Source organism: Arachis hypogaea, chromosome 20 (assembly GCF_003086295.3).
Source record: "Arachis hypogaea cultivar Tifrunner chromosome 20, arahy.Tifrunner.gnm2.J5K5, whole genome shotgun sequence".
In the NCBI taxonomy this organism is placed as follows: Eukaryota; Viridiplantae; Streptophyta; class Magnoliopsida; order Fabales; family Fabaceae; genus Arachis; species Arachis hypogaea.
The window spans coordinates 35,292,142-35,312,572 of NC_092055.1; the positions used below are offsets into that span (position 1 = coordinate 35,292,142).

The following is a 20,431-nucleotide window of genomic DNA, read 5'->3' on the forward strand; positions in this document are numbered from 1 at the left end:
ATAGGTTTAATTTAAGTAGTGGAATTTAAAAAAAAAAAAAAAAGAAAGGTTAAGAACCCTCGCTCTCCTAGCATTATTATTGGTTATTTTTAATTTCTAATTCGATCTCATCCTTGTTAAACTGAAACATTGCGTACTCACTTCATCCATGTATATAACAAATGAAAGGGTGTCATTTTGCAATTAAGCCAGGAAATAAGTGCTGGAGACATGGTTCAAGACTTCAAGTTCAACTAATTTTATAAGAAGCATTATTTATTTATTTTTATTTAGTTAAAAGGGTTCTGCATATACAATGTGATCAACCACCAACCAATCATTGAACAAACGAACACACACTACCAAATAGCTGCTAGGATAGCTGTTACAGTTGGTACATTTGTCATTCACTTTATCATTATTCATATTATTCATTATTTTCAATGCAACTTGAATAATATATAGGCGCTGCTGCGATTCCTTTGCGCTTTTATTATTATTTATTTTTCATGAAAAAAGTTCCCCCTTCCCTTTTTTTTTTCCTTAATAAATAACATGAAAAGGAGATTCTTCTAGTGTTTAATTTGTGTTAGATGCTTGAGTAAGATTCTCAAAAGAAATATACGAGGAAAAAATATTTAATTTTTTTAAAGGGCCAAATACAATGACTTTCTTTGATGTTTAGCCTAAGCTAATTACATCCAATTACCTCTTTGATTAGAATGACTTTTTATACAATGATTCTTCATACTAAACTTCTCATCACATTAAAATATTGTTAGTAGGATGTTTTGAAGTATCCATGCACGAAGCATAAATAAAACTTTAGTAGAATTGTACGTGGTTTCTTGTATACCAGATATGAAAAGTAATAATATTTCTTTAGATGTAATATTAATATAAGGGTTAAGTATTTTTTTGTCCCTAAGATTTGGGGTAAAAATTAAATTTGTCATCGACTTTTTTTTGTTATTAAAATTATCTCCAATGTTACAAAATGTTATAAAATCGTCCTTTTTTTTACCAAATTATCCTTAACAATTAATAAAAATAATATTAAAAAACAAAATCCCACCCCACCCTACCCCACCTCACCCCGGTGTTTCTTCATTGTCTTCTCTCCCCTTCCCCTTCTTTCTACCATTCTCTTCGAAACCACCTCTTTTCCAACCCCCAATTCTTCCTCTCTCCTTTTCTGTCACCCTATCATCTTCTCTCTTTCCATCACACTACTATCTTCATCCTATCGTTGTCGAGCTTCTGGTGGTGAGGGGATCTGTTCTTCCCTCTCTCTCGATCTGTTCCTATCCTCAACCACAACTACGACAGAGTTGGTGCGATGGAGAAGGAGTTGGAGCAGTCGCGCGATGCAACTAAGGCCCTAAGTGCGATCGCCGAGAGGGCGGCGGAGCTAGAGACAGAGTTGCCAAGGCTCCAATATGACTCTATATCGGATATGAGAGCCGCCGAGGAGATGATGGCTGAGGCTGCTAAGCTCAGAAAGTTGCTATTGGAGATTGAATCCAAGGTGAAATTGCTTGAGCGAGAAGTTGAATTCCTGAAGAAGGACAAATCTAAGAGTAAAGGAAAAATTAGGAATTTGGAGAAGAAAATTGGAGCTCTGGAGAAAAAAGATGTTGATGAGAGGAACAAGTGAACTAGGGTTGAGGAGGAGTCGAGGGAGAAGATTCAAGAGAAGAAAAAGGAGGTTTTAGAATTAGGGTAGAAGACTAAGAAACTGGAGAGCTTTGCAAATTCGAAGAGTTCGGATATGGAGGAGTGGGTTAAGGAGAAACTGAGCTTGCAGGAGGCACTGAAAAAGTCTGAGGAGAGAGAAAAGAGCTTAGAATTGTTTGTTGTTCGGTTGAAGGAAGAAGCAGGGGTGTCTGAGAATGTGGTCAGAGGACTGAACCAGAAGGTTGATACTGTGAATGGTGGAGTGAATGGAAATGGGGTTATTGCTAGGGATGGAAAAAGGGTGAAGGGTTTGAATGTTCAGTGGCCTGTATGTGGTGGCAGCTGGTTCTACTGTTGTTACAACTATTGTTGTGATCTGGTTCTACTTTTGGTTGATCCATGAAAATAATGACGATGATGGATTCTTATATGGATTAATATTTATCAAGCCTGTGAATTTTGATTTCTTGTTGAAAAGTTGGAATACTTGTTGGTTATTAGCACTTTCTTCTGAAGAATTAAAATAGAATTTTGTGTGTTGAGTTTGTTCACTGTTTGACTTTGATGATAAATTTAATTTGATAACCTGTTACTGATTTATTGCTCAAAAATTTTCTTGATGCTAAATTTTGTGCTCTGATTTTTTCTTTTTCTGTTGTAAATCATTCTGATGAGGGTGAGGATGAGGGGTATTTTTTTTTTAATTTTTGTTTAAGGAAAAAATTGTCTGAAAAATATTATTTATGGACAAAATGACGATTTTATAACGTTTTGTAATATTGAGGATGATTTTAATAAAAAAGGTCGGAGACGAATTTGATTTCCACCTTAAACCTTAGGGACAAAAAAAGTAATTAACCCTTAATATAATGACATGTGTTATTATTTTTTTTTGGTTATGTCATTTTAAAATTAGTCAAATTCTAGTTTAAATTTTAAACAGTAAAAATTATTTTTTTCATTGGTCCTTATTATTACAATTTAGTATCAATTAGACTTAAAATATTTTATCGGTCCAATACAAAGTATTTTTTTAGAGCATAACTAAACTACAAAATACCTGAATTTAGGGACAGACTTAAGGGAAATAAGTAGTGACTTTGGCTTTTCCAACAAATTTTTAAACTCATATATTATTATAATAGATGCATTATATAGAGTAAAATTTAATAGTATAGTAATAATAAAAAAAATTAGTATTCTTTATGTATTAGAGTTTAAATTTTTCTACATATATTTATATTATTTGTATTTTTTATTTGATTTAAATTTCTTTTTATATTTATTTTTTTAAAATTAGTTTTAACATCTATAATCATATAAAAAATACTTTAATATTATTTATAATAATATTATTATTTTTTTAATTGGCAATTTAGTTGTTTCTTTTTTATTATTTTTCTATTATTTTTTACCCCTATTATTATATAAAAATACTTTAGTATATTTTAAATTTACATAGCAAAATTGTCAGTGAATTAATTTACATTATTTTAGGTCATATTTTATAATGATATAAAACATAAAAATTTAACTCATTGCACATAAATATTTACTAAAGTAAATTAATTAACAAAATATTTAAAAATAGATAATATTATATTTTATTAGATATAAAATTATAAAAAATTATGAAAAAAATTGTAAAAACTGAGATAATTTTTTTATTTGACAAATATTATATTTATTAATTTTTAATTAAAAAACTAATTATAATTATATCTATTATCAAATATATGACATTATATTTAATTATACAATATTTTAATTTTTGACCCCTTCATTGTTAGATTCCTGGATCCCTCACTGCTTGAATTAGATAATATTCTATCAAATTTGATTAAAATCTAGTATAAATTCTCTCTTAAATTCACAAGGGATACAAATACTAGGTGAATCATCATCCACCCTGAGATACGTTATCTTACCCTATTCTTTTTACCTATTGAATTTTGACTGATTTGATTGTCAGTATCCCTTGTTAGTACCACCTTCATTCGGCTTGAAGATTATTATAACTGACTGGAAGTCTCAATTTCTTAGAAGATTAAACATAGGTAGTTATTGTTGAACATTGATACTATTTGTGGAGAGTTTCACTTGGCAAAATCTACAGAGCCAAACTCCACGCAACCATCAACAATAACTGATAATCTTAAGAATTTAATACCAGACATTTCATAAGGCATGAGAGAAAGCACACATCCTGTATAAAAATACCCCAATAAAAGGATAGACTAAGAGAAGATTTGTTGGATGGAAGAGGCCATCATCACCACTTTCCTCTAAAAACAGCAGAATGAATCATAAATTTAGGCAAAAACTATTTATAGGATAGTAGAGAACACCAGGAAGTAGGCACACGTCTTGACAGTGGTAAAAAAAAGAGAAAAAGAGCACCGTGAACTTTTACAATATTGCACTATTGCTGAAAGGCAATAATATTCTCGCCACACAACCTAAAATAAATTCCTAGAACATTCTTGTGCCAAATCAGACGTCACTTAAATGTCTAATAGAACCACTTGAGAGATCTCACATGAAAAGAATGAGGGTCACACCCGTTCTCCATGAAAATTTTTGACAAGGCCATTTCAAAAAGATTCAGATATCCGGCAAATTTGAAATCATATGAAAGAGGAAAAGAACAAATGAAAGAAAATAAGATTTTAGAAAAGATAAAATATCTTAAAACTAATATATACTGATATATAACCCATTTTTTACAATTTTTTGGGATGAAAAATATATAAATTTAATTACATTTATAGATGATTATTATTATTATAGTTACTTACATATTTGATTCATGAAAAGTCCTAATTCTTGGTTGTTTTCAAGTCTTTGATTCAAAGCTCAAGTTGAATTTTAACTTTAAAAATTTATTCACTTACTTAATGATCACCACAATTTTACTGACTTATTCAATAATATATATCAGAGAATAAAAAATATTTTATAAATACTAAAAATTAATCACCGGATATTTATATATATTATTTTTACATAATTTTTTTAGCAAAATAATTAGTCATTAGGATCATTATTACATAATATAGAAGATGGTTAGCAGTATAATTAGTTACTAGTATAAGCATAGAGTTAATAGAGCTAGCATGGTGGTTCCAAAATTGGTTAGGAGATATTTATCATCCGTAACTGAGGTGTTGGGTAGTGAACTGATATAAATACCCAAATAGTATAAGTTAGTAAGCGTGATTTGTTCTTGTAAGTCTCAAACGGTTACATCACAGAAAATAATCCAGAAAGTTCTATCACTTTCTCTCAGATTCTTCCTTCCTTTCTTCCTTTTTTTCTCTCTTCCTCTCTCACTAGACTTCATCATTCTTCTAATTGCATCTAATCAAGAACTAAGCTCCTACTCTTCTGAACTTACCAATTTTTACATGGTGCGATGAGCGTGAACGAAGAGTAGAAGATCTCACAGGTACATAGAAGAAACGAGCATTGAACAAATCCAGAATCTTGAAAGGTTCGAAATCATGGATGCCACTCTATCTCCGTTTTCTTCAATTGATGTTTAGACTCTTGCGAATCTGCTCAACCAAATCAATATCATGCAAATGAATCAGCCAAGAACCCAGACAAATCCAACATTAGATCCAATAAATCCATACTTTCTTCATCTTGGAGAAAGTCATGGAACTAAATTAATCGCAGCTGTTATTGGAGCCAACAATTATCATGCCTGGGAAAAGGTAATGTGGCACGCGTTAAAATCAAAAAATAAGATAAAATTTGTGGATGGTTTGATCAGAAAATCAAAGGAGAGTGATTCTTTGTTTGAAGCATGGGAGAGATGCAACAATTATATAGTTTCTTGGACTAACCTCTCGTTAAGTCCAGAAATTGTGAAAAGTGTGATGTGGATTGATTTGGCCTTGGAGTTGTGGAAAGAATTGAGAAAGAGATATTGCCAAGGGAATGCGTTTAGAATTGTAGAACTGGAGAAGAAACTCCACACATCGAAGCAGGGAGATTTGACAATTACTGCGTACTACACCAGATTGAAAGGAATCAGGGAAGAGCTGGACAATTTCAAACCAATTCCTTCTTGTGTCATTTGTGAAAAAAACTTGTATATGTGAATTGAACATGATTAGGAGATATAAAGAAGATGCATGCATTATGAGGTTTCTGAGAGGCCTAAATGAGCAATTCTCTACTACCAGATCACAGCTAATGTTGATGAAGTCACTGCCTGATGTCAAAATGGCGTTCTCATCATTACTACAACAAGAAAGACAGATGAACATTGTAGAGATAGGAGAAGACAGAATTTTGCTTGCTAATGCAAATTCAGGAGGCTTTAGGGGTAGAAGTAGAGGGAGAAATGGTAGAGGCAACTATGGCAGTGGAGGAAGAAGCTCGAAATTCTATACTTACTGTGGAAGGAATGGACATTTGGTAGATGTGTTACAAGAAACATGGATATCCTCCTGACGATGAGAATTTATTGCTGGTTTAGAATCAATCAAAACAAGAATCAATGCGTTGGTAGCATAGTCCAAACCAACAATGAATTCTCAAGATCAAATATTAAATCCAATACAAAATAACCGAGAGTAATTAAACCTCGGGTCATCTTTCCTAGGAGTTACAATGAAATGTCAAGTTATTGGCTATGGGTGAAAATGGGGGTTTGATGATTGAAAGAGAGCAAGTAATGTAAATAGCATGAAATTAAATAAGCATGCAAGGAATTAAAAGAAAGCAAGTAAAGGCAATAAAAATAGAAATTAAGTACTAAAAAATGTTCTTGGTGAGAATTGGGGAATTAAGGATTCCTATCCTAGTTATAGACCACAAACATGGCAATTGTGTGGAATTAATCCCAATTAGTCAATCCTACTTGAGAATTAGTCAAAAGGGCATAATTGATTCCAATCCCTAAGTCCTAAGTCAACACTAGTGGATCACTTAGAGTTAAGGGAAATCGAACCAATTACAATCCTCACACAATACGGAATGGACATCCACAACTCAATTCCACCCAAACACTCAATTTCTCACCTAAGAGTGTGAAAAGCTAAACATGCAAGAAACTAAAAATCAAAGCAATAAAAGTCAAAGCAAGAAAAATTAAAGTGCAAGAAACCTCTTGGCAAGTAATTGAGAGCTAAGGTTACCTATCCTAGACATTTTGACCACAAACACATGATGATTATGAAGAGTTAATCCTACTTAGTCAACCTTACATCGAAGATAAGTCAAATAGGCATAGTTGATTTCAATCCATAAGTCCTAAGTCAACACTATTGGGTCACTTAGTGTCAAGGGAGACCAAATCAACTAACTACTCTAATGTATCAACAAGAATAGATATCAATGACTCAAAGGTCACCAAAGTCCTCAATACCAAGCCAAGAGTGAAGAAAAACTAAGTAGAAACTAGGCCAAGCATTTTATCAAACACTTGGTGTGTATGAAAATAAAATAATATTAAAATGCATTAAAAATAAAATCTAACTACTAAAGGCAAAAAATGGCAACAATAACTCAAATAAGCATTAAATGAACATAAAACATAAATTGCATTAATAGAAATTAAAGAAATACAAGAGTGTTCATAAAATGAAAAGTGACATAAAAGAGAAATTAAGAAGAAGAACTAAGAGAAGTAAGACAATAAAGCATGAAACATAAATGAAACTACATTAAAATAAGAATTAAAGACTGAAATTAAAGAGAAATTAACTAAACCTAACCTAATTCTAGAGAGAGGGAGGAGCTTCTCTCTCTAGAAACTAAGACAAAAGCATGTAAAAGCTAAACCTAACTGTCCCCCCTTGCTTCCACTTGAATTGGGGTTGAAATAGCTTCAGAAATGAGTTGGATTAGGTTTTGGAAGCCCAGAATTTGCCCTTAGCGATTTGCAATTAATGAGCTCACGTGACTCGGGTCACGCGTATGCATGGGTCACGCGCACACGTCGTCGAGCAAAATTCACTTCCACGCGTACGCGTGGGTCACGCGTACGCGTCGCCAAGCTCGCACTTGTGCGCACGCACATATCGCTGAACTTCCAAACTCCATTTCTTCATTGTTTCTTCCCTTTTGCATGCTCTTTTTCTCACTTCTTCAACTCATACTTGCCTTGGAAATCTGAATTCACTTAGAAAACACATCAAGGCATCATATAGAATTAAAGTGAATAAAATTTAGCAATTATAAGGCCTAAAAAGTATGTTTTCACTTTCAAGCACAATTTAGGAAGAAATCATGAAACTATGCTATTTCAATGGATAAGTGTAAGAAAAGTTGATAAAATTCACCCAAATAGAGCAAATAAATACCATGAAATGTGGATTCATCACCTATGCACTTGAAGGATGGTGGAAATTCTGGCTCAATTAATATGATTACTGATGAGAATTATGAAGAAATCAACTTGAATTCTCAGAAGGATGGTAAGGGAGGTTCCAAATCTGATTCAAGTTCAGGTACAAAGGAAGCATCGCTTGTTCAATTGAACCATCAGGATTCACAACCAAGGCATAGCATCAATCAAATTTCAATCACAACACTTCCCTCCGATAAAGGTATATCCTATGTCATGTCACTTTCAGTATCTGTCCCAAGTTTCTGGGTTATTGACTCAGGAGGCACAAATCATGTTGCTTTCCTTATAGATTCATTTCAATGTCTTAATGAAATTAAATCAATCTTGATAAACATGCTTGATGGCAATCACACAATAGCTAAGCTAGTAGGAACAGTACATTTTTCATATCATTTTCACTTCACACACGTGTTCTACATACCATATTTCAAGTTCAATCTTATTTTAGTATCTAGGTTAACTAAAGATTCAAAATGCAAATTAATTTTTTATGAGAATTATTGTGAAATTCAAGACAAAATTACTAGGAAGACGATTGGTGTAGCTGAACAAAAAATGGACTTATATGCACTTGAGAGCATAGTACCTGTTTCAGCTACACGCACAATCACAAAACATGCATCTACACTCACTACACAAGCTACACAATCATAAGTAGAAATATTATGGCTTCTTAGACTTGGACATATACTTAATAGTAGAATTTCTGCAATGAAAAGGGATTATGATTTTCTAAAGAATGCTAGTTGTAATAAACCATGTGATCCATATCACTATGCCAAACAAAAAAGACTATCATTTTCTAATAGAATTTCTGAATCAGCAAATTTGTTTGACTTAGTACACATAGACATATGGGACCTATTAATGTAAACTCAATTTCTGGTCATAGGTATTTTTTGAATGTATAGAAGATAAGAGTCGATTCACCTGGTTGTTCGTTATGATTAAAAAAAAGTGAAGCTAGTGCATTAGCTCAGAATTTTGTAACCTTGGTGGATACTCAATTTGATACAAAAATAAAGAAAATAAGGACTGACAATGGTCTATAATTCTTGTTACACAATTATTATGCATCAAAAGATATTATCCATCAAACAACTTGTGTAGAAACACTTTAGCAGAATGGCATAGTTGAAAGAAAACATCAGCATATTTTGACTGTAACAAGGGCTCTGATGTTTCATTCAAGCTTGCCCAAGAGATCATTGTTGAAAAATTTATCACCTTATTTGATTTAAAAAAAAATTCAGATATTTCCTACTTAAAGGTATTTGGTTATTTGGCTTATGCCTTTATTTTGCAAGTACAAAGGACAAAATTAGATAAAAGAGCTAGAAAGTGTATTTTTTTTAGGTCACAAGAATGGTATAACGGGGTATTTGCTCTATGAGTTAGCTGCTAAAAATATTTTTCTCTCACGAGATATTTTTTTATGAAACTGAATTCTCCTTTGTAACACATTTTGATATTGAAACTAGTGACACATCTATCACAAAGTCATTAACAAGTACTTCGAATCCTTTTTTGTGCTTTGAGGATTCCTTTCCCACTAATTGATGCACCACTATTTTATGATACATTTTGGACTGAATTGAGTGGTTTTGTGTCAACTAATCTCACACTTATTCATGTAAATTGCATGTTTTTTATTTCCTTCCTAATTTTGTGTTATGATTTAAAATTTGCTCCTAGGCCTTCAAATTGTTAAATTTTAATTCCCCTTTATTACCATTCGACGCCGTAATGTGTTTGTCAAGTGTTTTCAGGTTTACAGGGCAAGAATGGCTCAAAGGATGAAGAAAAAGCATGTTAAAGTGGAAGGAAGACAAGAAACTAAGGAGTTGAGCAGCAAGGAGCGACGCACACGCATGGCTGATGCGTGCGCGTGACTTGGAATTTTGTCAAGCGACGCGTACGCGTGACAAAGCGTCACGTGCTGCAGATATCAGAAAACGATGGGGGCGATTTCTAGGCTATTTTTTGGCCCAGTTCCAAGCCCAAAAACACTGCTTAGAGGCTGCAGAGTGGAGCTGGAAGAAGGATCATTCATTCATCAATCATTCACACATTAGTTAGGTTTAAATGTAGTTTTCTAGAGAGAGAGGCTCTCTCCTCTCTCTAGGTTTTAGGGTTTTTAGATTTGTTTCTTCTCCATTTCAGAATTCTACTTTACTTTAATTTAGCTTTCTTCTACTTTTGTTTGTTCTAGTCTTTTTGTTTTAACTATCCTCTCTTATTGATTTACTTATTCTCCTATTTATTTTATGAATTCTTCATGTTAGATTCAATTTTCTATTTAATGTAATTTGAGGTATTTCATGTTTATTACTTCTTTCTTCATTTGTTGTTATTGATTCCTTGCAATTGGTTGTTTAGATTTTATTATCTCTTATTAATTTTCTATGCTTTTATTTTGTGCCTTCGAAGTGTTTGATAAATTGCTTGGTAGGATTTTAAATTAGTTTTTGTGTATTCTTAGCTTGGATTGATTATTTTAGAGATTCTTGAATTGTCAAAGTCTTTTCTTGATTGGTGTTTGAAAGTTGCTAGTTGGCTTGAGCTTCACTAACTCTAGTCTTTGATTAGGACTTGTGAACTCAAGTTGATTTACTCACTTGACTTTTCTTCAATTGTTAGAGGTTGACTAAGTGAGTCCAATTTGCAATTACTATCACAATTGACATTGACAATGAGGATAGGAATTCCGATTCTCCACCCTTGCTAGGACTTTTCTTAGTTGTTAATTATTTTCTTGTTATTTTACATTACATGTTCCTTATTTCAAAACCCAAAAAGATACTTTTTCATAACCAATAGTAAAAATACTTCCCTGCAATTCCTTGAGAGACGACCCGAGGTTTAAATACTTCGGTTAATTTTATTGGGTTTGCTTAAGTGACAAACAATTTAAATATTGATTGAGGTCTAATTGTTGGTTTAGAACTATACTTGCAACGTGATTATTTTTTTATTGGAATGCCGTCCGGCATACTATAGCCATTGATCCAGATGTTCCGTGAGTTATGGGAAAGTCGAAGGAAACTCCACGGGGTATCAAGATTGATTATCTCAATGATGAGGCTAGGCTGTGGCAACAGATACTGAGCAATTATGTCATGCCTAGTACTCATGAGTCAGAGGTGCCAGCTGCTATGATCCTCCTTATTTGGTGTGTCATGGAAGGGAAGGACCTATACCTTCCAAGACTCATCCGGAAGTATATGTCTAGAGTTCATGTCAGAGGCACCCTGGCATTCCCAAACTTGATCACTCAGATGGCTATGCGAGATGAGGTGCCTTGGGAGCCCCAGGATGTGAGACCACTGGTTGCCGACTGCAAGAAGGTTATTCCGCACGGCAAGCGGTTCGGACTTCTAGGCCACAGACCACCTACTACTACTCCCACTGAGGTGGCCACATCCTTAGCAGCACCGACAGCACCACCTACTTCAGCAGCACCATCATCCACTTCTCAGCCAGATTACCATCTTGTGCAGCGCCTTTTTGAGTACATTGATCAGATGGAGCGCCGCAATTAGCGACGCTATGAGCAGTTAGAGCGTCGCAATAAGCGACGCCATGCCCATCTGAAGCTGATTATGACTATTGGGCGTACTGACATCTCCTCTGAGCCTGGCACACCCTCGGAGCACTCTGAGGAGGAGGAGGACCAGAAAGAGGAGGCACATCAGGAGGCGACTCAGCCTGAATATTTGACAGAGGCACCGACACCTGCAGCTGACAGTGGACCAGTGGGCGATGATCCTTCTCACGCGGCTTGATTGAGTATTTCTTCTTAGAGAAGTTTATTATTCTTGGAAGAGTAAAAAACAAAACATAGTGGCAAGCTCTACTTGCGAAGCCGAATATAGAGCTTTGACAATGGTAACAAGGGAGGCTCTCTGGATCACATATGTGTTATAGGATCTGAATGTGAAGTTAGAAAAACCAATTGCGATCTATTGTGATAGTCAATCATCATTACACATTGCAGCAAATCCAGTCTTTCAAGAGAGAACAAAATATATAGAAATGAATTGTCATGTACTAAGAGATAAATAGCAAGAGAAGGTGACTAAGTTGCTGCCAATTTCGACTCTCCATCAAATCGGAGATATTCTTACCAAAGCTTTGGCTCCAAATGCGTTTCATAGTTGTCATGGCAAGTTGGGAATGATGAATGCTACAAATTTCAGCTTGAGAGGGGGTATTACATAACATAGAAAATGATTAGCAGTATAATTAGTTACAAGTGTAAGTATAGAGTTAATAGAGCTAGCATGCAAGTGGTTCCAAAATTAGTTAGAATATATTTATAATTCGTAGTTGAGGTGTAGGGTAGTGATCTGATATAAATATCCAAATAGTATAAGTTAGTAAACGTGATTTGTTTTTGTAAGTCTCAAATGGTTACATTAGAGAAAATAATTCAGAAAGTTCTATTACTTTCTTTTTGATTCTTCCTTCCTTTCTTTCTTTTTTTTTCTCTCTTCCTCTCTCATTTTATCGTTTTTCTAATTGCATCTATCAAGAACTGAGATCCTACTCTTCTAAACTTACCAATTTTTACAATAATCAATTAAATCATAGTATAATCAAACTATTTTATGATAATATAGTCAAACTTTTTTACCAATATTAGATATGTATTTTTATACAGATTATTTAGACAATCTCATCTTTTAACAAATTCAATTGAATAATTGATTGTCATTATCTCATTTATTTTTTGAATATAATCAAAATTAAGTGAAAACTACACTAATATATATATATATATATATATATATATATATATATATATATATATATATATATATATATGAAATTAATTGATATTATTATAATTAACATATTTTGATTTGTCATGATTATATTAAATTATTTAATTTTTATATTAATGAGAAATACAATATTATATTTCTTAAAATATAAGGATACCAATATCACACTTACAAATTAGAAACATCAATCATATTATCTTGTTCTTAAAAAAAAAAGCACATATGTTTTCTTATAAATAAAAAATGTCACGTAATTTAAATAATAAAAGAGAAAGAGAATCCCATGCTCACCAATAAGAACATGAATACATGCTAAATTGATAAATCAGCAGCTTTATACATACACATATATACCAGTAAATTCAATAAGGGAGCAGGAATCCAATAAACAGTATCATATCATCCCCATCTTACAATCTCATTCCTGTATATTTAATATTTTTCTACAGTCATCTACCGAACAAAACAGAAAATCATTGTACACACATTGGAGAGAAAATAAATAAATAAATACAAAAGTATATGACCCGTAAAGACAAAAAATACAGCATGTGATCACATGGTAACAATCTTTCGATTGCGCCATACCCGCTTAATTAGCAGAAATATTGTAAACACCTACTCTCTGACTTGATTGAAAGAAACATAATAAAAAATAGAGTAAAGTATACTTTTTATCTCTGAAGTTTGGCAAAAGTTTCAAAAATACTCCTAAGTTTTATTTTATTTCAATTTTGTCCTAAAAGTTTTCAATTTGCATCAAATATACCCTCGACGGCTAAATTTTCAAAAAATTTAAGACCAATTTAACAATAATGCATGAAAATTATGCTTGATTTGTTTGTGTTGAGGATTGTTCTTATGAAATTGTTATTGAATTGGTCTTAAATTTTTTGAAAAATTAGCTGTCAGGGGTATGTTTGATGCAAATCGAAAATTTTTGGGACAAAATTAAAACAAAATAAAACTTAGGGATATTTTTGAAATTTTTATCAAACTTTAAGGACAAAAAATATACTTTACCCTAAAAAATATTGCCCACCAAAATTTAAATTAGCTAGCAAATGAATTAAATATATTAAATTAATATAAAATATATATTAAAAATAAATTAAACAATATATATTTATATACAAATATATAATAATTAATTTTGATAGTTAATTTTTGTGTATAAATAATATTTATATTTTTTAAATAAAATAATTAAATATTTCAAAACAAAATAATAATTACTTTTGTGGGAGCTAAACGGAGACACGCGGCAAAGATCTAGAATCAGTTTGATAGTGGCATCAATAAAAGAGAAATATTTTTCATAATTATCTTATGTAATTTAGTTTTGTCGCAATCAAGATTTACATTGTCAATGACGATGATTAATCTTCTGAGACTATAAAAGTTCCCGGTTAAATTAGTAAAATAGTTTCTGAAACTTATACTATTGATAAAAATAATTTAGAAAAATACGAATATTTATAAAAAGTTAAAAAATATAATAAAAATAATTAAATATACAATTTTTAAAAGAATTTAGATATCGAATTTTGATATAAAAATAATGTTACAGAACGAATACACTTTATTATTTTTAGCCTACGATTAGCGAATAATATTTAAAAATATTGACTAAAAGTAGGATACTGAATTGTTAAATTAAAAATATGTTTAATTAAATTTTTATATTTTTTAATTGAATTTTTATATGATATTAAATATTGAATTAAATTCTGTTGTAACAAAAACAATGAAATTAATAGAATATTCTATTAAACGAAACGAATATGTCCAATACTTGAATGAATATTCTGTATAGTTTAATAGAATATTCTATTAATTTTAATATTTTTGTCATGGTAAAGACTTAATTACAAAATATATAATATATGAACCTAATTAAAAATAAATATAGAGACTAAATTAAAAATTTAATAAAATTATAGAACTGACAAAATAATTAAATCTTAAAAATATTAGGATGCTGACATAAATAATGATCAAATAAATTAAAATTGTTAGCTTTTAAATTTTTCTCTTGATATGATGTTTTATATATAAGATTTTAAATGAATTCATTCATTTTAAAAATATAATAATAAAAAATTTCTTCCATTTTTTATATATAATTTTTAGGTTAATTTTTTTATATTGATTAAATATATGTGTAATACATTGTTATTGGAAGATGAGGTGTTTTTTTTATATGGTATTTTTTTATTACTATTATTTAAATCGGACGGTCCGATTTGTTTGAAGAAAAAAATAAACTACAAATTGGAGGGTCTGATTTGTTTGAAGAAAAAAATAAATTACAAATCGAACCTCCGATTTATATATTTTATTTTTTCTATTTTTAAAAATAAAAATCGAACGGTCCGATTTTAACATTAAATTTTTTTTATTTTTAAAAACACAAATCGGACGGTCCGATTTGTGATTGTTGGTTTAAAAAATAAAATAAATTAGAGGCACCGATTTATTTTAGTCATAGCAGGTAAAACTCATTTCTTTTCACATGATTCTGAGATACACCCCTCTCTTTCTCTCACAAAAAATTATAAGCGTAATTTCTAAAGACTTAACCAAATATTCCCAGATTCTTTTGCATTTTGCAGACAAAAGTTCCTCTATTAGTTAAAGGGTAGTCTGACAAAATTATCCCATGTGAATTTTACACTATATCGAATGATACAAAAGTTTTTTGGCCCAATACATTAAGCATGATATAAAATAATAATAATAAAAAAACAAATATAGTTAGTTGTAGTTTGAGCTTAGGTATTGCCGTTGGGTTAGAGAGAGAGAGAGAGAGAGAGAGAGTTTGGGAGTCGTCTATAATATGAGCGAATAGGAAGATGTGCGTCTAAAGTCCGAAGCATTTGTCATAACTTGTTGAAGAGAGTACACAAGTTCGGTCAATTTTGCTGCACCTTGGCCAGGCCTGCACCTTCCTTCCTCCATCTACATCTTCTTTTTATTCTTCTCTCTCTCTCTCTCTCTTTATTCCCTCTTAAACCTTCTCTAGTTCCACCTCGTTTTCCTAGTGAATATTCACACGTTGTAGATACCACACAACAACACAACACAACACAACACAACACATACTTTCTTCTATTTTCTTTGTCTTTCTCAAAGCCAATTCAAATTAATAAGGTTGAGAGCCAGGATTATTGGAAACCAAATCAAAGATGGGTTTTTTCTCAAAGGAAGAGAAATCAAAGAGGGTATTGAGGGGAGTCAAGACGGTGTTCTTCTTGATCACCATGGTTATGTCTCTTCTTCTCTTCTCTGCCCCGGTTCTACTTGTCATAGCCGATGCACTTGTTCCTTCTGCTCTGCTTTCAACTCTCTCCTCCTCTTCTTCTTCTTCTTCTTCCCTCTCCATGGAAACACTCTCTTCCCATTTCCGCAACTACGATTTCAGATACTCACTTCTTGACATACCCCTCGTCTCCATCATAAGGTCCTTCATCATCTTCTGTAAGTACAATTATTATTATTATTATCTCAGCAAGCTACGATTTTGATATGGTTTTCGACGACCCTTTTGGACTGAAATCAAAAGGGGTGCCTTAGTTTTTGCATATTCAAAAAGAATTGATTTTGGTAAAACGCTTAGCTTGAATTTCAATTGTTACCAATTGCCAAAACAAGTACAAGTATGATTTTTGAAGGCCCTGTTGGACTAAACTCAAAATGGGTGCCTTAGATTTTGCTTACCGCAATCCTATTTTATTTTATTTTTGGATAATTGAATAAAAATCTTAAAAGCAAAGCTCAACAATGCGACAACTCATATATATATATGTACAAGAAGTGACTGAAATTGAAAATTGAATGTATTTGGTTTATGTATGTTTTTGTTGGTGTATGCTTAGGTGTTTATAGTTTGTGTGATGGGCCAAGGCTATCAAGGGGACCGTATTTGGGGATAACAACGATGTGCTGCGTGGTGTCTCTGATGTTTGTGTCGCTGAAAGCGGTTTACATGTTAAGCATGGTTGATGAGAGTAGTGGGTATGTTAGAGCCTCTGAAATCGCGCTGTTCGTGTGTTCCTCTGCGTTGGCTGTGGGCCATGTTATCGTGGCCTACCGAACAAGTTGCAGAGAAAGGAGGAAGCTTTTGCTCTACAAAATTGACATTGAGGCTGTAAGTCTCTCCACCCCATATCATCATCATAATGTTAATTCATTGCAATTACATACTAACATGCATCATTACTTTTCTTTATGTTCATGTAATCTTCACCATTAAGTTTCTGATTCTTCTCTTTGTATTTGTATAGTTTAATTTTGATGCACAATTTAATCTGTTTTATTCTATATTTCAATTAAAACTCACGAATGTATTATTTCTAAAGCAGTGATTGATTCAGTTAAATATTTTATTTTTTGTTTCGTTATATATTATATAAAAATAATTATGTCAATTGGATATTTTGGTAAAAAAAAATTGAAAATGAGGTGTCTTCTAATATTGAAAGTTTACTACTTTAGTGTAATTTCTAGTATCCATTTTTTGGGGGGTTGTGGTAAGTGTTTTGGTGACATGGATTAATTCCTGGTGTGGAAAATAACAAGGGAATTTTAGTTGGGTAGTGAGGTCCCCACATTGAAAGTACCCTTGAAGATAAGAGGAAATTTCATTTTTGGAGTGCCTCCAATTAATTACTTCAATTAAATCTTTTGGCATTAGTACATAGTATAGGGTGAACTTCCTTCCCTTCTCGAAGGTCAAATTTTTCATATTATAGATTTTTTATTTTAATTTTTTTCCTTGAAAAATGAATATTATTATTGAACACGAAATTCAGATTGGGCATTGATATTCAGCTTTGGCAACACATCAGTTTTGTTGACTTTTCAATACAGCCAAGTTGAGTTGGTTTGAAATTTGGGAATGAGGCAATATATGTAAATTATATATGGCCACATGACGATGTTAGACTCCATGTCAACTTTGTCTACATAAAACCCCTTTCCCATTAATTGACCAATTTTAAATTTTTAATCACTATACAATGCTTAGTAATTAATAATTAGGCTTCTTATGAATACAAAACCAAAAAAAAAAATGTATATAATTTATATACACTATTTTTTATAAAAATGATTATATACACATAAAAAATCAATTTTTTTTTATCGAAGATAGGGAGATTTAAACCCACGACCTCTTAGGTGAATATAAGAAAATTATGCCATTTGAATTATAATTTATTAGCACATAAAAGATCAGTTATTAAATTAACTATCATGTATTTATATATAAACATATATTATTTAATTTATTTCTATATTTATTTTTATTTCAATATGTATTATATATAAATTATTAATTTATTTTTGTATAAATAACATGATTAATTTTGTATTATTAATTTTAGTTTTAAATGCATTCTTGTGTCTGTATGACTATAATTTTTGAGATAATAAATAAATGAGAGAAAACTTTTACTAATATAATATTTCATTTGATATTTGTATTAATATTTTGTTTTTTTTTCTTCTCTTTAATTATACTCCTCCAAACGTTCCAAAAGCTGGCTGCTAATTTGAATCATTTCAAAATCTCACGTAATTTATTTTTGTCTAGAAACATTGCTGATTGTGATAGATATGCATGACTTGGTCCCCCTGTAATATGAAAATCCTGATATTTTACATTGTTTTCATTTAAAGTCACATTCACTCTTTTGTCTTTCAAAGATTCTGCATGAAATGGGAAGCAACTACCCTTAACTGATGACCAAAGCTGGACAAATATTTTAGATATATATATTTTTTTAAATTTAGATGTTCGAACATTTTGTTCGTTGTTTTTTATTGTTTTACTATCAAAAACTTTTGTTTATTAAAAAAATTCCTATTAGGTCATGTGCCATATGTAGAGTCATGGAGAGTATATATATATATATATATTTCTTGTATGTAACTAATCTTATCTTAATAATTATCAAATCCTGAAGATAAGATTGTGGCATGTAATGTTGCCACTTGCCACCCCCAATTAGCAACTTGCAAGTTGAATGCTGCCTACTATAGGACCAATAAATACTTGGTCTTTTTTATTGCTCACTTAATCAGAAGATATGCACAGATTGTTGCCCCTTGCTCCACTCACATGGCATAATAATATTTGTAATTCCGCTATTTATAATTTTTTTATAATAAATATCATTTTAATATTAGTATTTTTTGATAATTAACACTCTTTTTTTAATTAAAAATAATTTAAATTTATAATCAATTAATTAGTAATAAATATATGTTTATATGAATATAAAAAATATTTGATGTATAAAAATAGTGTTATTATAATACAGTAATATTATAGGATTAGTACAATTTATTCTTAAGTATTTAGTTATTAATATATTTTTATAAACTTATTTTAAAAGAAAAGACTCATATACACTAGTAAAATATGTGTACTACTAAATTTACTGACTAATATAAATGCTGACTCTAAATTTTTCAAGTTTAATATTCACATTCACGTGTATCCAAACAAATAAAATTGATGAAAGAAAATTGACCCTGTTTCTTCTGTTCCTGATATCTTTGCAGATTTCAGCTTGCAAAAATGGGTATCCGAGGTATCCCAAGATTCTTCAAGGGGAAAGAATCAAATGAATCCCCACCATTCATGGCACTAACAATAACAAATTAAATTAGAGGGAACCAATATTATTATTATCATCATCAGTGTAATATATATATATATATATATATTTCAGCTAACAGCTTCATCAGCTATTCATACTAAGATGCGTCAAAGGATGCTAAGGTAATATAATAACTCCTCAAGAGATGAAATATGCAATTTTGAAATTAAAAATAAATAATTTGAAATAGTGATTTATGAATTTTTATACCAAACTTTCTAATTTTTACTCCTTTTTTTTCCTTTTGTTGCAGGTTTATCCGAAGGATTTGCCTTACCTTGATGCCTAACACTCATTAGATTTTACTTTTTACATTTACGGCTACCATGATGCAAAAAGTTGTTGCATGGTGTTTTTAAGTATGTATAAGTGCAAATAATAGATCTTCATCTTTCTGGGGTTTATGTAATATCTTTTTTCTTTCTTTTTGCTCTTTGGTGTTTCCCAGCCCTTTTATGTTTGGTTTATACCTCTTGTATATATAAAAGTGAATGGAATGTCAGTAATGCTATTACTTAGTGAAATTACTACTCAACTTATGACATTATTTAACTAATTATGGCACTACCGAATTGGGTTTTACTTGAAGGAACTAAAAATTAATTGGATTTCTTTAATTTAGATAAGAGAATATTTAAAATTAAAAAGTCTTGATTAGTTGTAATTGCTTCTATGAGGTTGAAAATTAGATTAATAATGCATAGTTTAAAACATTTAGGTTTTATTATTCTATTAGTTTATACAATTTAGTCAAATTTTTAATTAGGTTATTATATTTTTTTAATTAAGTTTTTGTATTATTTTTAATTTTATAATTAGATCGTTTTCATATTAAATAAGTAAAAAAAAAAAAAATAGCCAACGAGCTATAACTCAAATGACATAGTCTCCCCATACTCATCTAAGAGGTCGCGGGTGAGTCTCCCTGGGTAAAAAAAAAACAAAGAATACATGTG

The 20,431-nt window shown here is 31.0% G+C and overlaps 2 protein-coding genes across 2 annotated transcripts; both read left to right on the top strand.

Annotated features, from left to right (window-relative positions):
• The first annotated feature begins 1,318 nt into the window (after positions 1–1,318).
• LOC112785756 (peroxisomal and mitochondrial division factor 2-like) lies at positions 1,319–1,636 on the top strand. The gene has a single exon (XM_025829188.1). The coding sequence runs from the start codon at positions 1,319–1,321 to the stop codon at positions 1,634–1,636; it is 318 nt and encodes a 105-aa protein (XP_025684973.1).
• Positions 1,637–15,322: 13,686 nt separating this feature from the next.
• Positions 15,323–19,999, top strand: LOC112783768 (uncharacterized). Its single transcript, XM_025826825.3, has 4 exons — positions 15,323–16,287; positions 16,686–16,957; positions 19,378–19,597; positions 19,729–19,999. The coding sequence occupies exons 1-3, from the start codon at positions 15,996–15,998 to the stop codon at positions 19,441–19,443; spliced, it is 630 nt and encodes a 209-aa protein (XP_025682610.1). The 5' UTR covers positions 15,323–15,995; the 3' UTR covers positions 19,444–19,597; positions 19,729–19,999.
• Positions 20,000–20,431: the final 432 nt, after the last annotated feature.